Source organism: Brachyistius frenatus, unplaced genomic scaffold (assembly GCF_029030835.1).
Source record: "Brachyistius frenatus isolate BFR_SWC_R1_liver_20210118 unplaced genomic scaffold, ASM2903083v1 Contig_94, whole genome shotgun sequence".
Lineage (NCBI taxonomy): Eukaryota > Metazoa > Chordata > Actinopteri > Embiotocidae > Brachyistius > Brachyistius frenatus.
The window spans coordinates 340061-357067 of NW_027210693.1; the positions used below are offsets into that span (position 1 = coordinate 340061).

Here is a 17007-nt window from a genome sequence, read left to right on the forward strand (position 1 = left end):
TTTCTTTGTTTCTGCTTATTGCTGTCAAAGCTCAATTTCCTCATAATATAGCTATCAAGGTATAGATATTTATTTCCATGAAGAAGGCTTACAGTTGTCATCTGGGAATTATAGCATGTGGCTGCCCTTGTGCTTCATGTCCCTGACCTAGAGAATAAACAGTTGTGGGGACAGGACCAACCCTCAGGGAGCCAGTGGACGACAGAACATCTTTACTCTGGTCTACAAGGCAAGGAGGCAAGGAGTCCAAAATATGACAATTTTACAACAGAAATGTAAAAGATGAGTCACTTTGCCAGCAAAAATATTGGTCTTAATTGCATTAAAAGCAAAGGCAGATGAATAAATAAAAGTCTTTTGTTCCTTCAAGGTGCCTCCAGAGTTAAAATTATTTGCTCTATAGTCCAACTGCGAGGGTGAGGAGGACCCTAAAATAATGTTTCTGTACGGCTTGGTGATTGTATGCTGGGATTTGCCCAAAATGAATAAAGAAAACTGGAATTTCTTGGTGATTTATTGGCCTCATTAAGACCAGGATGGAGATGCTTTATCATGAAACGTCTGTAAACACTGCCTGCAGGTGAAACTAAAACCACTTGAGGTCTTATGAGGCCTCATTTTCCTGTAATGCTGAGTCCAGCAAGTCATCTGTGTTACATCTTCCACTGCATCACACACATCATAACTCAAAGCCCGCTCCATCTGCCATTATTGGCTTGCTCAGCAAAGTGTCCTCTCTCATCTGGTGCACAGAGCGATATCCATTTTGTTCTTGTCATTTTAAAATTAGAGGGAATAGAAAATAAAGCCATTATGATGAAGGGATACTTGCTGCGTTCTTTTTCAATTGCGTGCCCTTGGCCAGACCATAAGAGAAGTGACAGTGTTTAGGTCAGCTGATTGTATATGGCTTTAATTTTATAATGTCTCCTCCCTATGAAATTCCAACAATAAATCAGTCTTGATCAAACAGGGTAGCTTCTAGTAAAGCCTGCGGTTGTTTCTCACTAGAGGATGAAACACAACCTCAACTAGTGTGACTGGTACTAATATATCATTTTCCATTATATTTTGTCCTTTCATTATGCTCCTGTAAACAGTATGTTTTGGATATCTGAAAAAAGTCAGGATATTTTTGAATGTTATTATTGTTATTATTTTGAAATTGTTATTTAGACAGAGATTTCATGCCAGGCTAGTTTTGCAACTGCTGCGTTGTCATCTTCTTTGCCCAAAAACCATTTAAGTCCCTATCTTGATATTAATTAAACCTCTATAAACTCAAATTACATCTTGAAGAGGGAAAGGCTTTACTGTCTTTCAGAATTATTTTTTGGGTAAAGTATAAACAGCTAACAAGTGTTTTTTTATTATTATTATTATCTCTGTATTTTTCTGCTTCAACTTTCTGTCCACTTTGTATTTTCATGATTCATAGAAATATTCTTCCCTCTGTGTGTCAGGTAGATTCTGCACAGTTTTCTCCTTCTCTTATAATTTCAGCCCACTCACACTGACTTTTTTTCAGTACGTTTCATGGTGAATAAATTCTGAATCACAACATGTCCTTACACTCCTGAATGTTCAACAAAGAGAGAATAAACACTGACGCATGAGAAACAGATTTCGACTTTATTCACCTCCAACACGTCCTCCCACTGAAACCACAAAATACGTCTAATAGTTCCATTGATTTAAAAAAAAGGACTCGTATGTGTTTTCAGCGCCCTCTGTTGGACCAAAACATCCTCACACCTAAACGACAGAATAGACCATTCGCTAAAACCAAATATGTAACTATGGCCAGGCCTAGCTACAGGTGTACCAGACTTCTGTCGTCATGGTAACAGAAATGTAACACGCCTAATGTCGTGAAACTTCGTCTTAGTTTAGTTACGTGTAAGCACCAAAACTACTTTACTTTAAAAGTTAACTACTTTAAACTAGATTATGTTTGGGGTAGAATAACTATGTTCGCTACGTACGTTACGTTATGTACATGACGTTAGTTACGTTGCTGTAGTTAAATACGTTACGTAACATATGTACATAAGTTAAAGTACGTCAATGTTGACTTTTGTTTGTCCGTCCAGCCACCCAGACCTCCTCCCTACGCAGACTTTGTCAGTCTTTATTATATTCTGACTCCTGTCATAATTATACGACCACGAATAAATGTAAATATGGGTCATACTAAGCCGCTTGCACGGACAATTTCTAATGGCTGTATTTTAAGGGGGGACAATCTGTTCTTCCCTGTTAAAGCCTGGCAGTTACATTACCCACAATCCATCCCAACCACTGACAGTTCAGTCAGAGACTCACAGTGGTTGTCAGGGCTTCATGCTGCGAGCCTCAAACAGAGATGAGGAGCATGTCACAGAGGTCTGGTAATCTCTTTCATTTTTAAACTTGTGACATAACCCGAGGCAATTTATCAGATTTCTTACAGCTCCCTATGCAACCAGAAAAAGGCTTTGCACACCTCTTCCTGCAGTGGAAGTGCGGTAGTGCTCCCCATGACGAGTTCACAGACTGTGTAAAATGTTTTGATGAAGTTCTTCATTGGGGAAATTGTGCGATTCTTGTCAAGGTAAAAACTCAATGGATCACCTCAGGATGTTAAAATAATATACCTGTCCTCTATCTATCTTTTTGGGTTTTGAGTCAGGGGAACCTTTTCTATATTCTGCGGATATTTCCTATCATAAAGCAGAACATAATAGATTGACAGAAGTTCCCTGTGCCCTCAGTCCCCCCGTGCCATAAGTCAACTTATAAAGCTGAACTGAATTTTGATGAACTGATTAAAAGAACAAAGGGATTTTTAAATTTATTTTTTTGCTGACCGGGTAAAAGTCATTCATCTTTTCTCCCCCTGACAGTTGATTTACTGCAACTCCCTCTACCACTCTCATGCTCCCACTATGAGCAATATGCTGCAGCTAGACTTTGTCAATGAAGTTAAGGACTCTGGAAGCAAATCACCTTTTTTTTGGTCTTATTCATCCTATATTTCTGGTACATGCTGTGAAGGACATCATAGAGCAAATTCCTCATTCTGTCAGATCTGGCTATGCACCCCTCCCTTTCTCTTGCTCCTCTCTGTCTCTTGCCTATCATATTCTGAATTTCAAGCTTGTCACCACCATCCTCTGTCCTTGAGCACGGCTCCCAGGTAATGAAATTAGCAGGATGACATGTGCAGGTACTCAAACCAATTCGTGTATCTCAAAAGTTAACAGTTGACCGACACTATTTGCTCATCAACTTTGTGTAGGGTCCAGGACGTACACCGCCCCAGACTTGAGGAAGCTAGTGGTGGAATAAAGAGGATGCAAACATTAGAGATAAGATGGTTGTGCCATACACTCATTATTTTATATTTTTATACGGTTTGGAGAACTTATTTCACTTGATACTGATGCCTCTGTGTTGCTAAATGACCCTCTGATGCGTATGGAAGGAGAGAAAAACACTTTGCCGCCCCAAAATGTATTTCATGGTCCTCTCACATTATTCAGCATATCACCTGAATTATTACTGTCCTATACAGAGCAAAGCAAATTATGCCACTGAAAAAGGCATTAATAAATGATAAACCAGCAGCTGTGAGTGTCAGTGTTATGCAATCACGACCTACCACGAGTGTGTGCGTGCATACGTGTTTCTGTGAGACAGAGAAAGGGAGAGAGATTGCGATGACTGTGCGGCTGAAGTGGGAGAGAGAGATCGAAGTGGCAAAGACTCCAGCGACGAGGCTGCATGAGACTTATCCATATTGATGCTGTGTTTACCGCCAGCGCCGCCTCCCCGCACTGACCTGAGAGTTACTGTTTAATGCATTATTAAAAAGGCTTGAGGGCTCCAAGTGTTCTGAACGTCATATAGAATATGAGAAGTGTTGATATTTTATCCCTTAGCAGCATCCAAGAAATGCATATATTCACTTGTCGTGTTAACCCTGGTACTTTTAAGGGCACTCAATCAGTAGAGAGGAGAAATGCTGGGAGTGTGAAACACTTACTGAAACAGCACATACAGTACAGCACAGGGCTGCAAAACACAAATGTCCACGGAGAAGCGTGTGTGAAGTGTGAAAATGGTTTCAGAAGACTGTTCAAGTAAGCAGCCAGTTAGTCACACTGCGTGTCTCTAATGATTAAGGTAATGATTACTTTTGTGGCCTGTCCAGTGCGTTAGGCGCATTTGTTGTTGAAATGTGAAGTGCTGAAGGAGAAGTTAAGAGTTTTCCCGCTGGAGAAGAGGAGGGATTGACAGTAATTGTATGCATTCCAGAGGGCTTTGACAGTGGCAGCATACAGTGAATCCAGGTCACTTTGCACCCAGCTGTCTTTGCTCCGAGTCTATTAAAACTGCTTGTAGCCATTATGCTCCAGTTGTTAGAGCAATCTATTCGTTGACCAGAGGTGTGCCCCAAAATTAAGCTTATTTAAGATTAGCCTGGTAAATAAATTGTGTCTTTGCGTGCTTTGGCTTCTTTCTCTCTGATGTATTTCGTATCTTAATTTGAGGCGATGTCTCTCTGTATAACTTTATTTTCTCTGTGAGTTGGCTCCATAAATTAAATTAGATGAAGTATTTATACTTTAGTTTCCTTGTGCGAGCCTTTTTAGTGCTACAAACTCTAAACCACTCGAGTTAGAAAATGATGCTTATTTTTGTAGCCATGCCAGCAGCACAGCTGTAGGGATGGCAATCAGTCCGCTGCCTTCATCCAGGCTGAAATGTCACAACAGCTATTGGATGCACTGCAATTATATTTGGTAAACATATTAATGATGCCCAAAGGGGGAAAGCTAATGACTTTGGTGATCCCCTGACTTTTCCTCTCTCACCACCAGAAGGTCATTTTTTTTTTATCCAGTGGAGAAGAGCTTCTCAACATCTACTTTAAGGGCTGAACATTTTCTGTACACATGTGTGGCTCCTCAGTGATGTATGCTAATGAGTTTGATGATAATTGTCTATAATATTCACAACACTTTTACACAAATTGATTTAAACTTGAACATAGGGTGAAGCTCTAAGCCTGTGAGCCTCTTTGACATTGCAACAGGAAGTGTAGCAAGTAACCTTTGATGCTCTGGGACTTTGTTTTTCTAAGTAGTTAATCATGTGCATTGTTGTTGACGGCACAAATCTTTTTTCCCACAAGGTCATCTTGCCTGTTTCCTGATTGTGTTGTGGAAGAATCGACAACACTGCAAAACAAGAGGGCCGAAGCAGAACATCTTACGCTGCTTGAAATGTCATCTTTTGAACGTAGAATTACCATATAAGATTGAAATATTGAGAAAGTAATGAATAAACAAATAATCAGCTGAAATAGAGGAGGACGTGTTGTTAGTGACAGACATCGCTGTGAGGGGAAGCAATTTGGTGGGTTTTTTTAGTCTTTCATTGTTTCTCACCTAAATTTACACCGTGGTAACCAATCGAGGTCAGATCGCTGTGAATTAGCAGTAAAATATCAGCGCATCGAGGCTGTATGTAGATGCTGGAGATGAGTCACGGCTTGGGAGTCCTTCAAAAATGGATCTTTCTGTCCCACAGGAGTGAGAAGACTGTGGCTGCTGAGACACCTTCTCATCAGGCCAGGTCTGTGTGTCTTTTGGGGTTTTATGAGGACAGCGGCTTGAGAATTTTCATTACAACTTTAAAATGACTATATCCTTATTATATATCAAATATATCATATTCAATATAAAATGGGGTCTGTGCACTTTGAGATGCTCCCTTCTTGAATCTAAGCAGCATGCCAGCTAGATTTTTTTGTTTTCAAAATGTTCTGAGAATAATATGATCTAATCTTCCGGTAATGTTTTCAGCAGGAAGTTTTCTCTTTTTTTGTTTTGTTCCCAAAATAATGTTAAAATAATATAAATGGATAATGTTTTATAAAAACGCCCCCAAAATATTTAGAGTTTTGAGGTATTTTTTTTATGTTTCCCAAGTATTATTGTTTTTAAGTTTTTGGGGGAATTTTGCCTTCATTTGAGGAATGACAGCCAGCCAACCCTTTCCCAACTATTTCATCACTTTCCCAGAAAATGTTCGTGTCCACATTGTCTGTCTGTCACCTCAGGCCTCAACAACATCCCCAAGATGTTCCACCAGTGTTAACACATCACAGGAACACTTTATAGAAAACAATTATTTTTGCTGTAAATAACATTTTCTGAATGTTGCATTTACAATGTTCTTCCTTTGTCATCATGTAGGAATGTTTCATGAAAGAACAATTTATTATCTGTTATTTCAACAACATCCATAAATCATCCTCCGAATGTTGCAGTTAAACATATTATCCTCTTGTTAACATGTAGCCTTAAAGGAACATCAATTTCATCGATAAACGTACGTAAAATGTGATTTGAACATTAGATTAAAATGTTTTCTTTCAAACAGTATTATACAAGTATCAACTTGTAGGTAATGTTAGCCAAAGTTGAAAGAACTTCCCCAGCCAACAGGGATTATTCCTGATTGTGAGCCTGCAAACATGGTGACACGGCTGGACGGAGACCTACACGTTGTTAAGACTCACGGTTATTTGGAGCCAACACCTACACGGACGGCAGGACTTTCTGTTTACTTCTCTCCCAACTGTTGTCACCGTACTGACATTTCAAATGTGTGACGAACCAATCAGTGACATTTCTCAAGGGTAAATCAATCAAAACAAGAAAACGGCTCCGGCTCCGGCTGGCTGTACTCTGTGATTGACAACTTGGCCAGCTCACTTGAAACACAATTAGCCGATACAATCAGCAGATGCCCTCTCAGACAGGTGAGAGTTGGACGGCGTGGCAGTGATCTGCATCGGACCGAGCTGTGTTTTATAAGGCCAGATAAGAAGGACTTAACAAGGTTGAGCAGGTAGAAAAATACTTGATAATTTTTCAAGTATTTTACTACTTGATTTCAATACTTGAAATCTAAGCAGCTGCCAGTGACTGGCTTAGATTTCAACGAGCTACCGGCTCTCAGCAGTCCAATGAGGTGTTTTGCATTCATGAACATTGTCTCACAAACATTTGATGATAAAAGAAGAAAGCTTTAGCGCAGTCCATGTCTAGTAAAAGAAATGGCAAGATTATTTGTATGGAAGAAAAGCAGTCTGTGCTTTTATAGGTGAAACAAGACAGACAGGTATGTAACCCATCTGGGGGCATTATCCTCACCTTTGAGTTTATATCCAGGGGTGAGGTGCCCCTCTGCTGAACTCTACCTCCGAAGGCCAACCTCAGACCCACCTCACATCTCCAAACAGTCCAGTCGGTGTGCTCACAAGACGCTACCTGGATTTAATCTTAAAGTCACAGCTGTTGGAGTGGAAAATTAGTGATGACTCTCACAGCCACAAATTAATACACTGTATCCCATGACGATGACAAGGAAACAAATGGGAATGATAATAGCTTCTCCACTAAACAATGTGTCTCGGTGTGCTGGTGCATGTTGCCTCAACTGGGCCATAAATTCACTGATACCCAGCCCCATTGCCTAATGCCTCAGAACTAATTTAAATGATGATGAGCTGTTATTACCGGAGCTTTTCTCGTCCTTTTTTTAAAAAAAAAAAATTAATTTAACTTTAATGCAAAAGTAAGTATCATAAAATCAGACTTGCTCACATGTAATGATATTAATAGTTCTGGCATTATTACAATATTTATAAGCATTTTTATATTCCTTCATTAATTGTGGGCTTCATTAATCAATTACTCCACCGTTTGGAATATTCCCATTCTTGATTTGTAATTCAATCAAAACTATTGTTTCTATTCCTGTAATCTAATTGAAACACCTCCAGGGTTTAAATGAAGGTGGAGAAGTACTTTGCGTAGATATATTAGCTCAGGTGGTGAAATAGATTTCAATTCAAGTGTTTATTTAAATGTGTGTCAGGATATAGCAAGAAACTTTGCTTTAAAATACCACATAATAGCTCTGTTTACATGGAGATCTCACTTTGGTAAAAATTCGACTGCATTATTGTAAATGTCACAGCCTGCATAAAGGGCCGGCTGGAGAAACAGAATCATTCTCAGTCCCATTTTTCCCGCATGGGTTGTCACAGTCCAACCATCTGCTCGCTTATATTTCAGTACATCCTGATCAAGAAATAATGCAGCACACTCTTCATGTCTAAAGAAATGAAAGCATCCATCTGATATGGAAGCTGACAACCGTCCTGTCAGTCATTTCACTGAAGGTTAGGCAACTCAGCAAAGCCTACTTTTACTCAGAACTCATTTCATAACTCGTTTTTTTTTCCTTCTCTTGGTATTTTACTTTACACACACACACACACACACACACACACACACACACACACACACACACACACACACACACACACACACACACACACACACACACACACACACACACACACACATGGAAATAGACCAATATACTCCTTTATCAATGACTATCGGGAGCTGATAGAAGAGGGATGTAGTGGGCTGTACGCGCGTGTGCATGCGTGTGTATGTGTGTGAGAGAGAGTGTGTGTGTGAGAGAGAGAGAGAGAGTGTGTGTGTGTGTGTGTGTGTGTGTGTGTGTGTGTGTGTGTGTGTGTGTGTGTGTGTGTGTGTGTGTGTGTGTGTGTGTGTGTGTGTGTGTGTGTGTGTGTGTGTGTGTGTTAGGAATAGGTGGGTAAAAAAGAGCAAGGCGATACAGAGAAGGGGGGATGACATAATGGCAGGGACTGGCAGTGAATTGTGAACCTTTCAAGGACACTAAGGTTATATCTATTGATTGCAGCTCCATTGAGGGGAAACGAGCAGCGACATGAACTGCAGTCCGAAGGAAATTCCAATCTCTCTGTAATTGTTACTGTCTTTTTTTTGTGTAAAGTAATCAAGAGAGAGGAAGTGCTTTGAATCGGCTTAGTCCAGATTTAGATTGTTTTTACATTAAATCTGTAAGATTAAACATGCAGGACTTTTAGAAGTACACATAAATACAATGATATTTTCACTATGGAAGAGTGCTTCGGAGTCACGATATTTTAGCTTTCAGGAAAACATCGTGTTTCCGCCTCAGATTCACGCAGAGCTTATACTTTGTCCAGGATTGCTTCCGTGGGGATGGGCGTGTTTACAGCAACTGAAAAGCAAGACTTCCTCACACAGCAGATCTCTTTACACCTGATGTGACTCACCGGTGAACAGCTAATGCAAGTGAAGAAAGAGAGAGAGAGCAAGAGCAGGAGTCAGAGTTACATGTGTGTGTGTGGAAAGGGGGGGGGGGGGATCGTGACATGACAGGAATAAACTCTGCATCAACCCGCTGCCTCTGCAGTGGAGAGCACAGCGGTGGAGGTTGTGCTCCACTGGCTCTGCTTTACCTTCCTGATTCAATAACTGTACCTCAACCACACAGGACATGTATTGGAAAACGCCTGAAAAGAAACAAATAATTAAACAGCTAAAGCACATTTGTTATTAAAAAAAATATTTTGTGAATCTCCCATTATGGGCCAACGTATGTGTCTGTTAGTTTGGATGTAATTTAAAAGATAAGTTCAAACAGGCTTAAAGTAAAAAATTAAGATGCACATAATGTAGTACATTAACATAGCTTTTAGATGCTGTGATTGTTCCTCCTGCCCATTCAGACTACATTAGTCTGACTAAAATCTCTTACATTGGGACAATATAAGATGTCTTCATGACCACTATGGAAAGGAAACATTCCTTGTGAGCACTTTGCAACTTTAGTTTTTTTATTGGTTTTATATTAAAAAAGGTTTTATTCAAACAAAAAAGCAGCACGGTGGTGCAGTGGGAACATTATCGCCTCAAAGGAAGAAGGTCATGGGTTCGGACCGGCTGGTTGGCTCGGCCCTTCCTGTGTGGAGTTTGCATGTTCTCCCTTTGCCTGCGTGGGTGCTTTGGTTTCATCCCACAATGTAAAGGCATGCGTGTTAATCGATAACGGATGGACGGATGGAAGGATATAAAAAAAGGTTTAAGTGTATATAAAAGCATCCTCCACTTGGCTTGCTCTCCTATTGATGAAGCAAAAGCATCTGAAAATAGTCCAAAAAATACAAACACATCTTTCCAGTGCTACTGACGTGTCTTTTCTTTGATTTGACTTTGACAACGACTTTTTACCAGTTAATATTTTGTCTTTTGGTGAGTTATGAATCACAGTTTGTATGTTCTGTGATTGCATCACTGCTCTATTTTTGTTGCAACAACAAAAACAAAAAATGGTCTCTTGCCAAGGGAAAATGGTTGAATAGAGGAACAAGAGCAACATCAAACACCAAGAGTTCCCCCAAATGGAAAACCTGGCTGTTCGAGTTACTAAGCCATCAGACTGTTTGAAAATGGGACCACTAAAGATGTTCTCAAACATTATTGTCATAGCAAGCTATGGTGGTCTAGTTGTTGTACAAAATATACATAAACCTAAAATGGTAAAAAGAGAATGAACTTAGACAGTATGAAACCAGAGAGAGTTAAATACAGGTAATTTAAGCTAAAGCTCTTCAGTAATGATGGTGATTAAACAAACGAGTCACTGCAATGAAACAACTGTTATTATTGATTAAAGAGAGATGGGGCGATGTTGTATACTAAAGCGTCACCGACAATGTGCTCGTTCTGCGCTGAGCGGTTTGCATGAAAATCTCGTGGGAGGCAGAGTGACCTTGAGACAAAAGACAGGCCTCTCAAGGGAAAGTCACCGGTTAGATTTTTGTAACAGTGAATGCGTCCGCGTCAGCAGAATTAATTTATATTCGCCTTGAGTCAGACTTTTGTTCCTGACGCGAACACAGCTTGCAGGAGTGGAGGAATGTGTCTGTGATGCAGGCTGTTAATATTTCTAGTGAGCTCAAACTTGCCGTGGCTCTCTCCCAGTCTGTCTGGGCATGTGCAGAGCGGCACTGCAGTGCTGCACTGTGAAGAGAGAGAAAGACGGAGAGAGAGGAGTTTTGACAGTGGGGTGCTCGTTCGCTGCAACATTCTTGCTGCCATCCTGCGTGTGAGGGAGCGTTCGGAGGATAAAGGACTATGTTTGTGTATATTCCACCAAGCATCCATTAAGCACGGAAAGGTTAATGTCAATGTCAGCAAACTGCAAGGCACTGAATCACTTTTCATGGCACATATACTTCTTTCACAGCTCTTGGGTGTACTGGAACAGGTTTCTTTTCAGGTTTTCTCTTTACAAACAAACAAACTTTCTATTCGGTGGCCTCCAACCCCTAAAATCAGCACATCTTGGAGTAGCCCTGTGGTTATTTTCCACCGCTCTCCACTTCAGGCTGTTTCAGCCTTTTGCAGAGATCTCAAGGGCAGCTCCTTAATCAAGAGCAACAGCCACATCCCATCATGGACAGTTTGAGGCTTTCTGTTGGTCTTTGTTTGTTCCCACACAAAAACCTCAGCCAACTCCGTCCTTTCTCCTCGGATCATTTCTGACTTTGATTTAATTTGGTTACTCGATTGCGCAGATTCTTCCCTAATAAAGATGGAATAAGAGTTTCCTTTGACTAGATAGTGACTAAGTCAATGACGGACAGAGTGACGCACAAGCAAACACACTTTAAAATCAGTAGAGCAAAACAGTGACGACAAACAGTTTTTAACTACTTATACCCGGAAGCTGAGGCCACATGGTAAAACATTTATAAACAAAGTACTACTTACTACGTAAAGCAGAATAACGGCTCAAAAATGCTTCCTCTGTTGTTCTGTGTTGTTTTCTAGAAATTGATGACATGGCTAAAGAGTCACAGATAATTATTTCTTATCTCTGAGGCAGAGGATGTTGTGAGTGAGGTTATTAGCCCTGTGGCTTTGATACAGCATCAGCCTGCAACAGTAATTGGCTGCTTGTGCTGTTGCAGCCATGATCTTTCTCTGCCTCTCGGGCTGCTGAGGCATCAAAACAGGTGGAACATAAATGGCACAGCTTGTGCACCTCAGAGTCGTGACGCACCCTGGTATTTCTAAAAGCTGTCATCCATTTTGTGGGCAATGATGACGATAGTGGCAAAAGGGGGGTGGGGGTGAGATCTCTTGGTTGAAAGGGCCATCAAGTGGCCGGGAACTGAATTGCACCTCTGCTGTGCATGGAGGCTGTGTTGCACTGAAGCCAGCAGACCGGTGAAACACTGCTTTCCCTTCAACTGAAATGGTCACGGCCGAGCGGGCCCTTTGAAGCACGTTCAAGGTGTCACTTTCTGTTAAATGATAAAGAAAGAGGTTCAATTCCCAGTTTTCAATAGGAAAACGTCATTGTAACAGGAAATAATGGAATAAGTTTCTCCCGAGTAGACCTTCTGACTAATGTTGTGTCACTAATGTCCTGAATAAAGATAACTCATACCTGCCCAACATCAGTCTGTGAGGAGCTGCCATATAGCGGCTGTAAGCGACACCGCGGTCCTCTTGTTTCACCGGGATATTCTTTACAGACTCCTCGGTGGCTCTGCTATCCAACTCCCTGTAATGCCACACTGCATTCCTGAGAAACTGAAGAACTCTTTGAGTTCTGAAGGTGCCGGTGAGCCGTGTTGGTGCTCAGATGAGACCTGCTGCTGGAGGTCACGCCAAGGTCAAGGTCATTCAGAACTAAAGTCAGCGATATTGGTGACGGGTTTCTCTTCCAGCCTCTTAGATCACCTGACCCGAAAAATGAGCAAGATAGTGACGTAAGTTTGGGTTCGCAGAGCATTAAAGTTACATCTGGGTTCCTGCAGATGGTTACACAGCTTGATGAACAGGTTTAATGGTAAAAAACAAAAAAAAAAAACCTGATTGAAATCAAACTGAGAATTGTTTTGAATCATTATGATGATCAGTCAGAATGAGTGAAGCAGCAATTGTTTACAAGCAGTGTTTCAAACCAAATGTCGGCTATCAGTTATGTTTGCATGTGATATAATGAAAGATGTTTTGTGCCACAAGCATCCCAGGCTATAAATATATTATGTTTTTCCTACAGTGCTTTAGTTAATATTTTTTCTAGATGCTCAGTTGATTCACAAACTGCTATTCTTTTTCAACATGCTGCACAGCTTTGTTTGTGATGACTGAGCTGATATAAATCCCCAGTGTTCTGACTCAGTAAGTCAAGTCAGTAATTTGCGGCGCATTTACATGCATTTCAGAAAATCTGGTTTCGGGAAGTATCATGTAATGAGTCGCATGAAATGGGCTAGAAAAGTTTGAGTTAAGTAGATCTTTGCAAATGCTAACTCATTTGATTAAATCTTCCACCTTGTAGACATTTAGTTGACACAAACACATGTAATGTAATCAGACTTAAGCTGAAAACAGATGCAGGCAAGATTATTTTTTAGAATATTTTGTAAGGTTTACATATTTCAGCATGTTAGATTTCCTCAGACATGAAAACCTAAATTAACCTCTTTATATTTTAGGAAATCAATTAAATGATTTTATGAATAATAAAAGTTTACAAATTCAAATAAATGTTAAATACAGTAATTATCTACATATATTTGTGCTCACAATGCCAGTCCATTTTCATTTTATGAACATCTACTGTAAATGTGATATTTCAAAGATGCTGAAAACTATGACCTCTGACATCTAACAAAGATCAGTGTGTGGTCAGGGTCACATTTCAGATGTCTCTGAGTTGTTAACAGCTCCATAAAATAGTTATTTTTCCCTCTAAACTTCTCACATGTTTTCATTTCAGTAAATGTTCAAACATCTCACCAGAGTAGAGAAATGTCCAAAAACTGAAAACAAATTTGTGCATCGGAACTTTGTTTTTTCTGTCTTTCCTCTCCCAGTAAACATCTGTTGATCCCTCAGATTTATCTGCTGTTTCTGTATATAAAACTGGATATAATGTAGTTTAAATTAGCTCCACTTGCAGCGGCTACAACAGTAACATGCTGCTTTAGTAATCATGATCTCATGATGTCATATATAATAATATATCAGTAAAAGGGACGAAACCATGACTTTTACTTGAATACTAATAATTTAATACGACCTACTTTAATAATAACTACATTTTGCTGCTAATACTTCTGTAGTTTTACTTAAGCAGGATTTCTCATGGACTTTTACCTGTAACGGAGAATTTCAACATTCCTGTATTGGTACTTTTACTTCAGTAGCTGCAGGATTTGAATGCCTCTTCCAGCACTGGTTCCCATTCAGTAGCCTACGTGTTGTTTTGTTTAGAGCCGCGCGGTGGCAGCAGCGCTCACGACGCACAAGGCGCGCTACTCGCTTCTCCTCCAACGAGCGCGTATTTGTGCGCGTCCGCGCGCGCGTTACTTCTCTTCCAATCAATCTCCACGGAGGGGAGACCGTTAACCAAAAAAGTATGTTTGCGAGTAGGGGAACTCCTCATCTCACAAAACGTTTGTAATGATGAAAAACTTTCCGTTTCTTGACGTAACTTGTCAAAAGTTCAGAGGAGGACAAGTTAAACTTGTTTGAGAAGTGACACTACACGAATTACCGTCAGTTCAGTGCTCATGGTGTGATCTGTGGGTGAGTGGGAGGGTTTGTCTGTGAGCTGCACCACTGAAGTTGTAGCTGAGGAGGATATCTTTACAAGTGTTACTATCGACAGGAGCCAGGTGACCGCACCGATGAGATGCTGCTGAAACACAACCGGAGTCCGCTTCTGCTCACCGTCACCTGCATGTGCTTCTCAGGAGGCTTGCTTTGGTCCTTCCAAGAAGAGGATGCCAGTGACGGGTAACTCTAGGACAAGTTAGATGACAGGAGGACTTCTTGCCTTTGATGTCAAACTTTAAAAATCCGCTTCAATTTTTTTTTCTTTTACAGAGAGAAGTGCTCTGAAAATAACATTTCTACAACAAAGTACCCCTGCGTGAAGTCCACCGGAGAGGTTACGACGTGCTACAGGTACAGCAGAGTGATTTCTGTCCTTAGACATAATTGATGTTCAAATTATGCCACTTTGTGAAAAAAAAAAAAAAAAAAGGGATTATAATGGTGTGAAACTGTCAAACTGCAGTCCAGAGTGATCCTGCCCATGAAAAGAGGTTCACATGATGAAAAACTGGACAATCATTCATAGCAATAATTCTGGAAATGGAAAAGTCATTTAGAGATGACACTGGGAACAGTTCTGCCTTATTAGGCACATCAAATTTTACTGCATGGAGCTAATAATAGTTTTAGAACAAAAATCAGTGGGCTATTAAACATCCTCTTGTGCTCCTAATGTGATGTCTTAATATAAGCTGTCAAATCTCTGCCTCCTCCAGACCTCTTTTTAAAGTTAAAATAATGAAATCACGTGTTGAAATGACGGGATTTGAAGGGACAGATAGGCCAGTGTGGATTCTCCTCTCCATCATCCTTAGTGGACTAAAGGGATCATGACAATCTGCATATCCTCCAGCGTCCAGATTGGCCTGTTATGTTCTGACACAGGCTTTAATTATGACAGTTCACAGACACAGTGGACAGAGCGTTGCCCCGCAGCACAACTCCTGTCAGAGGCAACGGATTAAGTTGTTAGAACCTAATCTGTCTTCATTGCATGGGGTGGCCTCACAGGAATAATGGGAAAAAAAAGAAGAAAAAAAGACCTGGAACTAGGTAGGTAGGTAGTTACTTTATTAATCCCAAAGGGACTTTAAAGAGCTTGACTTTCTCAAATAACACTCAAGTGTTCATAAATGTTTTTATGAAGTATGCAATTAATAAATGAGAAGTGTTTGACTAACAGTATAGATTTAACACAGTTTAACAGATGTCACTCATCTTCATCATGGGTGCAAGTAGTCCTCATCATTTCCTCAGAAGAAAAGCTGCAGACCACTCCTCAGGGCGATTCATTACGATATGCTCATGGGAATTATTTCATTCAGTCTCGTACAGCTGATCAATGCTCAAACACTTTGCTGGAACGTAAAGCTCTTTTTTAAGGCACATTGTAATTCAGATTGATGAGTTTTGTAAACAAAATCTTGCAACTTATTTACAAAACTTTATTTCAAACATTTCCTCGATGATTTTTGTTTACAGCAAATCTATTTCTGTATGTCCTTTTAGGAAAAAAAATATTGCGAACTAAAGAAATGACAGAAAGTTGGATGTTTCCTCTGAGAAGTCTTCCAAAAAGAGACTTTGAAAGGTTTCGTTTTTGCATCACTTGATAAAGTGCTGGCCCCGGTTCAAGCACAGAGTGACATCCTGTTTGATCTTCAAATCTCAAACACACTCTTAACATAATGATGTTGGTTTATGGTTATTGGCTGCGGCCGCAGTTGTTTCCCACAGTGTTTATTTAAAGAAGAAGAACTGTTTCAGCTAAGAGAATGTGTCCTCGGTGCATTTCAGTTCACCTGCACAGTGGGAGCTGACGACTGCCCATCAGGCATCAGTGGTCAGCGGAGAGGTTTCAGAGTAGCACCAAAACTCCCAAATAAATACTGGACATTTATTAGATGCATGTTGATTTTGCATAGTGTATTTTTTTTTTTTTCTCCCAAAATGCAGTCACATACCAGTGCTATTATGCCTTGGCATGACTGAGCTGTCATTCAAAGGAAACCAGGCGTGATTTCAGTTGGCAGGAAAGATAGGAAAATATAGGCTTATGGCATTCATCAAGAGCACTGTAGAATATCAGTGCGACTGCACATCTCGGAACAGTTTGTTACTGCAATAAACTTTTTTTTTTTTTTAACTAGAACTGTTTATGTAAACGTTGTTGTTAGATGGACATCAGTCTGCATACCACTAAAGCTTACAATGCACACAGCGGGGTGAATACAAGAGGGTGAATACAAGAGGATGGTTGAAAGCTTTTTAGTTAAGATGTTTAAATTCTCGCTCGACAGTTTATTTAATTCCGATCATCGCCATGGAGTTTGTTTGTGAAAGCATCTGAGTTTAGTGCTTTGGTAAGTTTGACAGTGCAACTTTTACCAGAAAGCAAAACAGGCTCACTTTGGCCACGGTATGCCAGTGTGTGCACAGATCA

At 40.3% G+C, this 17007-nt stretch overlaps 1 protein-coding gene and 1 long non-coding RNA gene across 4 annotated transcripts in view; one reads left to right on the forward strand and one right to left on the reverse strand.

Moving 5' to 3' along the window:
• Positions 1 to 17007, reverse strand: part of LOC138628050 (uncharacterized) — a 57668-nt gene that overhangs the window by 1876 nt on the left and 38785 nt on the right. The gene's annotated exons all lie outside the window — the stretch shown is intronic.
• ccbe1 (collagen and calcium binding EGF domains 1) overlaps positions 14535 to 17007 on the forward strand; it is a 31425-nt gene continuing 28952 nt past the window's right edge. For both annotated transcript variants that reach the window (XM_069710837.1, XM_069710839.1), the window contains exons 1-2: positions 14535 to 14744; positions 14835 to 14915. In XM_069710837.1, coding sequence (XP_069566938.1) covers positions 14641 to 14744; positions 14835 to 14915 — 185 coding nt within the window. In that variant the 5' untranslated portion in view covers positions 14535 to 14640. The remainder of the gene's footprint in view (positions 14745 to 14834; positions 14916 to 17007) is intronic.